Source organism: Eucalyptus grandis, chromosome 8 (assembly GCF_016545825.1).
Source record: "Eucalyptus grandis isolate ANBG69807.140 chromosome 8, ASM1654582v1, whole genome shotgun sequence".
NCBI classification, from domain to species: Eukaryota; Viridiplantae; Streptophyta; class Magnoliopsida; order Myrtales; family Myrtaceae; genus Eucalyptus; species Eucalyptus grandis.
Window position 1 is genome coordinate 57,698,327 of NC_052619.1, and position 7,704 is coordinate 57,706,030.

General features: G+C 37.4%; 1 protein-coding gene across 1 annotated transcript; it reads right to left on the bottom strand.

Moving 5' to 3' along the window:
* Positions 1-3,111: 3,111 nt before the first annotated feature.
* On the bottom strand, positions 3,112-6,535 carry LOC120286427 (major strawberry allergen Fra a 1-3-like). The gene is made up of 2 exons (XM_039299255.1): positions 6,250-6,535; positions 3,112-3,637 (listed from the first exon to the last, which is right to left on the bottom strand). The coding sequence occupies exons 1-2, from the start codon at positions 6,431-6,433 to the stop codon at positions 3,342-3,344; spliced, it is 480 nt and encodes a 159-aa protein (XP_039155189.1). The 5' UTR covers positions 6,434-6,535; the 3' UTR covers positions 3,112-3,341.
* Between the last annotated feature and the right edge of the window lie 1,169 nt (positions 6,536-7,704).

Genomic DNA, 7,704 nt, shown 5'->3' on the forward strand with positions numbered 1-7,704 from the left:
ATTTTAAAATTCATTTTATCAAAAATGAAATTCTTTTTCTCTTCGTTAATAAAAAGTGGATTTTATGGATTAGTAAGAAAATGAGAAAAACGATTGCAGATTGTCAATCTTTGACATCAATGTATCTAATAAATGTACTTTTCTTTTAAAAACTAATCTCTGTACGAGAGGTGATTGCGGAGCTGGTGAGCCTAATTATGAGGCTCTGACTCCACCAGAATCATAGTATGAAATGGACGCGTTTAGATGAGTTAGTCTCTTTTTGGTCCGATTTGATTAGACAAGGTCCTTCCCGCAAAGAAAAAGTTGATTTTTTTTTTTTAATTTAAAACTGATGTAAACATGAATTTTACGCTTGATATCAGATATATTGTCCTTCCATTCTCTAAAGGCAATTTTACTACTTTGACTTTTCAAAGACCATTATAGCCACGTCATCGAATCCAAATGACTGTCGTCTATACTTGGATTAGAATAGTGCTAGCATCACGGTCTCATGCCGTGAGAGTCAAAGTCCATAAAAATTTCCTTTCACACATGAAAGTTTCCAAGCAAGACACGGTTCTCTTTTTCTCTCATCCACCGTGTGTGGTGACGGTCAAAAGATGTCCATAAAAATTTCCTTTCTCAAAGACAAGCACATGGAAATTTCCAAGCAAGACAGAGTTCTCTCTCTCTCTCTCTCTCTCTCTCTCTCTCTCTCTCTCTCTCTCTCTCTAATCCACAAAGACAAACGCACCCAAAGTCTCTCTTGGGCAACGTTGTTTTTCTTTTGTAACATTCTGCTAAGTTCTTTTCTACTTTTTTATTTTGTCTTAGATGGAGACTTATCGGCAAAACAAAGATTATCATTAGATGACTGCCTGGCAGACTGCTACCTTACTTTGGCCAGTAAAATTTTCTCCAATTTATTTTATTTTTGTTTGGCCAAATTTATCCATTTTATTTGGCAAGATGGTTCTAATAAAGAAATGCGTATTGAAATGCCCAAATTTCCCTAAACACATCTATCTCACTTTTTCTTTTGATCAGAAAATACAATTGAATTAAAATAAAACCTATTAAAAGGCAATCAAATATTAAAATTCATCAAATTGGTACAATTAGGTCTCTCAGTTAACTCTATCTAATTTTATGAAGGGAAAATGTCCATGACTTTTTTTATTAATTTCTTAAAATACATGAGGCCAACATGGTTTTTCACAATTTTTGGGTTAATATCCCGAAAAACCCCAAACCGGTACACTTGTGACAAATTTACCCCAAACTATTTTTTTTACCATGAAAAACCCCAAACCGGTAAACCCGTGACAAATTTACCCCGACCGACTATAAAAACCATAAACTTGTACATTTATGACAAATTTACCCCAAACTAATTTATTCGACTGCAAAAAACCCTAACCGATAAATTTGTGACAAATATACCATTTGCTAAACTAGATTAATACCACAAAAATCACAAAAATTGTAAACTGTGACAAACGGAGTATAAAATCCTAAATCGGTATACCGTTAACCTAAGTCACGTGTCATTTAACTTAATAATTTGAGAATAAAATTTAACAAAAACTAATATAGGGTAAATTTGTCACAAGTGTACCAGTTTGGGGGTAAATTTATTAAAGGTATACCAGTTTGGGGTTTTTGGTGGTCAAAAATAATTTTTGGTAAATTTGTCACAAGTGTACCAGTTTGAAGTTTTTCAGGATATTAACCCTTTGATTTTTGCTTTACTAGTATAATAGTTTTGAATTGCTTTATTGTGAGCCATAAATTCTTAAAGAAATGAACCCCACAATAATTTATGATTATTTATTAATTATTTGGTGTGATATAGAACATACTTTATTCTCACACTAGATTAAAGATCACCCAATTATTTTGTTTTTTTTTTTTTCCTTCTCTTTATTTACATGCCTACTCTTGTTACTGCTCATCTTCTTCTCAACGCGAGTTCAACTACGACTGTAATTATCAACGGTGTTTGCCCACCAATCAAGCCTCCAGAGGAGCGTCAACACCGTCATCAATCCCTCCCTGACAGTCGACAGCCGCCGGCATCGGTTCTGACAAGTCCGAATGAGATCCCCTCGTTTGGACTCACCATTTTTGGAGCTCCAAGCAGCCATTTTTCTTGGCTACGACACTTGTCGAGCTGTTTCTAGAGCGTCGAATCCTCATTCCGTGCCCCATCCACATCCAAGCAAAGGGCGAGCGACACCTAGAACCGCCGATGCATAGTAAGACCTGAGAGCCCCTATTTTCGTGATTTTGCGAGCTTCACATCCCTGGCCGGCAACCTAGGCCACGGCAGTGCTTCGGCCTTGTGTTAACACCCTTGACAACCCAAGCACATTTATGCCTTCCAAAATCGACCGGGACCAACCCCTTCTGTGGCTCTGCTCTGTTTCAACACTCACCGTCGTTGAGAGCAGGAACTCGCCTTTCTCGCTTCACGGAAGTGCTCGTGCCAAGTGCTTCGCTAGTTTGCACGTTTGACAGTTCGAGTAAGCCACTGATTCAGTTTATTTCACCCTTTAGTGATCAAGAAGTCCTGGCCAAGCTACAGCACGAGAGCCAAGGTGCTGCCGTCCAAAGAAGCATTGGCAGATTTGCCTTCTCTGTTTCTTTGGTCATTGGATTCTGCTCTCGGTGGATTCAAAACTTTTTATCTGGGCAATTTTCTTTATTGTTCTCTTCCGTTTGCGAGATCCAAAGATTGTAAACTGTCATGGGTGGGTGGATTTTCAAGAAGGAATTGAGGAACTTGGATCCCTTTCTCTCATGCTGGATGAGTTCTCAGGTTTCTTGCTGAAACATGTCTCTGGTTTTTTTATTGTGTAGTGTGGGGGATATATCTTAAGCAAGTAGTAAAAACGAAATAGCTATGTCGGTATTTTCTGTTAATTAAATATTATAGCGGAGAGAATTAATTCATCAAGTTAATAAGTATAAATATTGATTATGATTTTCAAAAGTTTTATGACTCGTTTGCACATTCTTCATTAGTTTTGGGACCTTTAGTGCTCTTATCTCTTCTTCTTCTTCTTCTTCTTTGTTTTTTTTTTTTTTTTTTCGATTTTCATGGCAACAAAAGGAGATCTTCTATTGGGGAAAATCCACAATTCAGTGGATTGCTCATTGCTTATTCTCAGCTTTATTTTAGCATGACCTTACACAAAACCATCCAATCCTTTAGAACGTAGAAATCACATGAGAAAAACCTTGCCTCGGCCAAAAGCTTCGAGGCAGAGCCCAAAAGGAAAAAGAAGATACAACCCAATTTTTCCACTCACTTTTTACTATGTCATCACTCGAATGGATTTGGAGAATAGCATTTAGGCACAAACATCAGGATTGGCCACAAGGTACTCCTCAACAGCCTTGTACAATCCCATAGCTCTGTCTTTACCCTTCTTGATGTCCTCCTCTTTCAGCTCACAACCTTCCTGAACATGATATTCGCTGGTCATCTTGCAAACGCATCCGCTACCAGCCGCGACAAATTTCACTTCCTCTGTGATGAAGTCGATCTTGTCGAACTTGATATCGCTTTCAATCATGGTAAATTTGCAATAAAAGCTACCTGCATCAAGAGCCTCGATCTTGTGCTTTGTGTACTTGATGTGAGAGCCTGTTATATGAATTCATTAAGCAAAGAAGTTAATTCTTAATTTCAAGATCTATATCAAGACTTGGCATGATAAAAGTATGAGTATGAACTGACTTACTTTCACCAAAGTTGGTTTTCTTGATACTACCAACTCCGCCATCTCCCTCGATGAACTCTATGCTCTTGATGCCCTCGGGAACAATCTGGGGTAGGATACTGTGGGAGTCAAGGAACAAAGCCTTGAACATCCTCGACGGTGCGATGGTGCTTGTGATCTCCATCGAGTAGGTGATGACTCCCATCTTTGCCCAATAAGAAACAAAGAGAACTGAATTCAAGAATGGTAGTGGAAGCGTTTGGTGTGGTTGCTAAAGGAGAAGGCTTGAGCTGATGAAGATGGTGAAGAGAACTACGTGGTATTTATAGGCAAGTCCATTGGCGAGTACTCCATCACCATTCAAAGTTCAAAGCGCACCAAGTTGGACTAGTTGGCCTTGGTTCAAGTCTTTCTTCTTTTCTCATTAGGCATAGCTGTCGACCATCTAGAAGAACTGGAAATGGATGCCTTTATTGAACCCGAAGTAAAACATTTATTATATATAACTGCAGGATTATTTGAAGCTGACATTTTCTTATTCTTTTACTTTTTGGGAAAATTCTAAATAATGACTCCAAATGGAGCCATTTTTTTTTTCTAAAAGAACTCGAAAATGATTTTATTTCAAATAAGTCAATATCAAATAAGGGTTTAAGATCACCAGCCAACCAAATTTTCCCCGGTGGACATTTTCCGGGAGGTAGAAAATGAGCAATTTTATCCAAAATTTATAATTAAGTAAAAAAAAAAAAAAAAAACAAGGAAAATCCCCAAATCGAATTGATTAGATCATTCTTTTCAATTTGTTCACGTTTTCTCGTTGCTCCTTTTCAGTTTTCTTTCTCTCACGCTGGTCGAGCAAATCGCTTTCGCTCGATCCTCGGCCGCCGCGCACTCGGTCCTCGCTGCTCCTTGCCCAATCCTCATCGCTCCTCGCGAGCTTCAGTCCATCGTCTGCCATACGGAGGCCGATTTTGCATCTCCAACCATGTAGTCTCGCTTTCCGGGCGTGGTTCATCTCCCTTTAGGCTTGGTTCTCGACATTCCCTCAGTGAGTTCTCTCCGCTTCTTCACTCGCCCGTATCTTTTGGTCCTTCGTGTTCTGAACTCAGTTCGTTTCTGCTCGTGAGTCATTGTAACTCCTTTTGCAGCGTATAATATATATATGGCATAATTTACTATGTTTTCAAACAAGTGCAACCGAATAAACTTATGGCCAGTAATTGTATCATGCTCACGTCCGTATGGAGAAGAATCGACAATTAGGAGAATTACCAAAAAAGTATTAAACCCGTTACAATTGCCAATTCAATTTTAAACTTATTATGAAAATGTAATCAAATCTTAGAACTTTCAAAAAATGCAATCAACAGAAGAAATTGATTTGACTAATTTGACGAGTTTTTCGATTTAAGTATACATTTTCAAAGTTTTAGGATTCAATTATACTTTTATGATAATTTTTAAGATTTAATTACACTTTTTTGAAAATTTTAGAGCTTAATTACACTTTAATGATAAATTTTAAAACTTTCAATATACTTTTTTTTTTAAATCGAAGTGAATCCGATTTAATGTGCTTTTGTTTCCCCGAAAGACAATTTCGCTAGTTTGGCTTTTCAAAGGCCACCATAGCTGAGTCATCGAATTGAAATGACTTTAATGAAATGCTCTCACTTAGAAAATGCATTTATTTCATCGAATCCAAATGACTGGATCTAGCCGAGATGTCGGAATGACTTATTTTATTGTCCCATTAAATTCCATTTCTTTTCATCTAACGGCGATCTATCTCGGTTAGGAAATGCATTATGAAATGCCCAATTTTCCCTTGCACTTCCTTTTGCCTTCTTTATCCAACTTATCTATAAGACAAGTGAAAATTCACCTTCATGACCACAAAGGGAGATCTTTTCTTGAGCAAGATCCATAATTTATTGGATTGCTCGTTGCTCCTTCAGGTTTTATTTTTAGCATGACCTTACATACAACCATCAAACCCTTTATAACATAGAAATCACACCATAAAAAACCTTTCCTCATCCAGAGGCTCCGAGGCAGAGCCAAAAGGGAAAACAGAAGATACAATACAAACTTTCCACTCACTTTGCTGTATCATCACTTGGGATCTTGAGAATAGCATTTAGGCACAAACATCGGCGTTGGCCACAAGGTACTCCTCTACAGCCTTGTACAATCCCATAGCTCTGTCTTTACCCTTTTTGATGTCCTCCTCCTTGAGCTCACAACCTTCCTTAACGTGGTACTCGCTAGTCATCTTGCAAACGCATCCATTGCCAGCTGCGATGAATTTTACTTCTTCCGTGACAAAGTCAATCTTGTCGAACTTGATATCGCTTTCGATCATAGTATATTTGCAGTAAAAACTACCTACATCAAGAGCCTCGATCTTGTGTTTTGTGTACCTGATGTGGGAGCCTGTTATATAAATTCATTTAGCGAAGAAGTTAATTTTTAATTTTGAGGTCTATATATAGACTTAACAGGGTAGAAGTAGGAGTGTGATCCGACTTACTTTCACCAAAGTTGGTTTTCTTGATGCTACCAACTCCACCATCTCCCTCAATGAACTCAACGCTTTTGATGCCCTCGGGAACAATCTTGGGCAGGATATTGTGGGAGTCAAGGACCAAAGCCTTGAACATCCTTGACGGTGCGACGGCACTTGTGATCTCCATTGAGTAGGTGACAACTCCCATTTTGCCCTGTAAGAAACAAAGAGAACTGAACTCAAGAAGGGTAGCGGAAGGGTTTGGTGTGACAGCTAACGGAGAGAGCTTCAGCTGATGAAGATGATGAAGAGAATTACTTGATACTTATGGGCAAGTCCATAGCTTAGTACTCCATCACCATTCAAAGTTCAAAGCGCACCAAGTTGGACCCGTCCGCCTTGGTTTAAGTCTTCCCTATTTTCACATTAGGCGGAGCTGTCGGTCATCTAGAAGAATTGAAAATAGATCTCATTATCAAACCGGAAGAAAACTATTATGTATAACTGCAGGATTTTGAAGTGACCTATTATTGTTCTTCTTACTTTTTTTCAAACCTTGCTCTTTTTTTTGGCCCGTAAAATCTTGATTTGTTCACAATTTAATTTTTATTTAACATTATTGGCATTTTCTTATCATTTTACAATCACCTCTTTAAGATAAATAGTTTTTCCTTTCTTGCACAATTCCAAATGTGAAATCAATCTTCTAATTTTACTGGTGAAACTCCGTCTTAAAATTTCACGACCCTTTATATCTTGCGGAATAACTTAATTTAACAAGTCCTTTTATCGTAGAACAATATTTTCTTTTTTCTTCTTTAATAAAAAGTGGATTTTGTGGATTAGCAAGAAAATGAGAAAAGTGACTGCGGATAGTCATTCTTTGACATCAATATCTAATAAATGTATAGTTTTTTTTTTTTTTTTTTTTTTTTTTTTTTTTTTTTTTATAACTAAGGTGATTGCGGTGCTGGTGGGCCAAACCATAGAGCTTCGACTCCACCAGAACCAAAGCGTGCAATCGATGAGTTTAGATAAGTTAACCCTTTTGCTTCGACTTGATTAGACACGATCCTGTTCGAAAAGAAATATTGAGTTTTTTTTTTTTTTAAATTTAGAACTGATGTAGACACGAAAATTAGGCTTGATATCAGATTTACTGTCCAAGGGCAAATTTGCCAGTTTCAATTTTAAAAGGCCAATAAAGCCACGTCATCGAATCCAAGTGACTGTCTTCTAAACTAGGATAAGTCCACAAGGACAAACGCCTCTCCTGTTCGACCGTTCTTTTTCTTTTATAACATTTTGCTAAGTTCTTTTCTACCTTTTTTTTTTTGTCTTAGATGGAGATTTCTTGCCAAAACGAAGATTATTATCAAATGACTGCCTGGAAGGCGGCTACCCCACTTTGCCAGTCAAATTTTATTCATTTTATTTTATTTTGATTTGGCCAAAATTTCTCCATTTTATTTAGGGAAA

Bases quoted from the DNA above. Each gene is read 5' to 3' on its own strand.
- LOC120286427 (XM_039299255.1), bottom strand. From the start codon at position 6,433: ATGGGAGTTGTCACCTACTCAATGGAGATCACAAGTGCCGTCGCACCG. The intron at 3,638-6,249 runs GTAAGTCGGATC...TTCATATAACAG, and splicing joins GAAAACCAACTTTGGTGAAA to GCTCTCACATCAAGTACACA.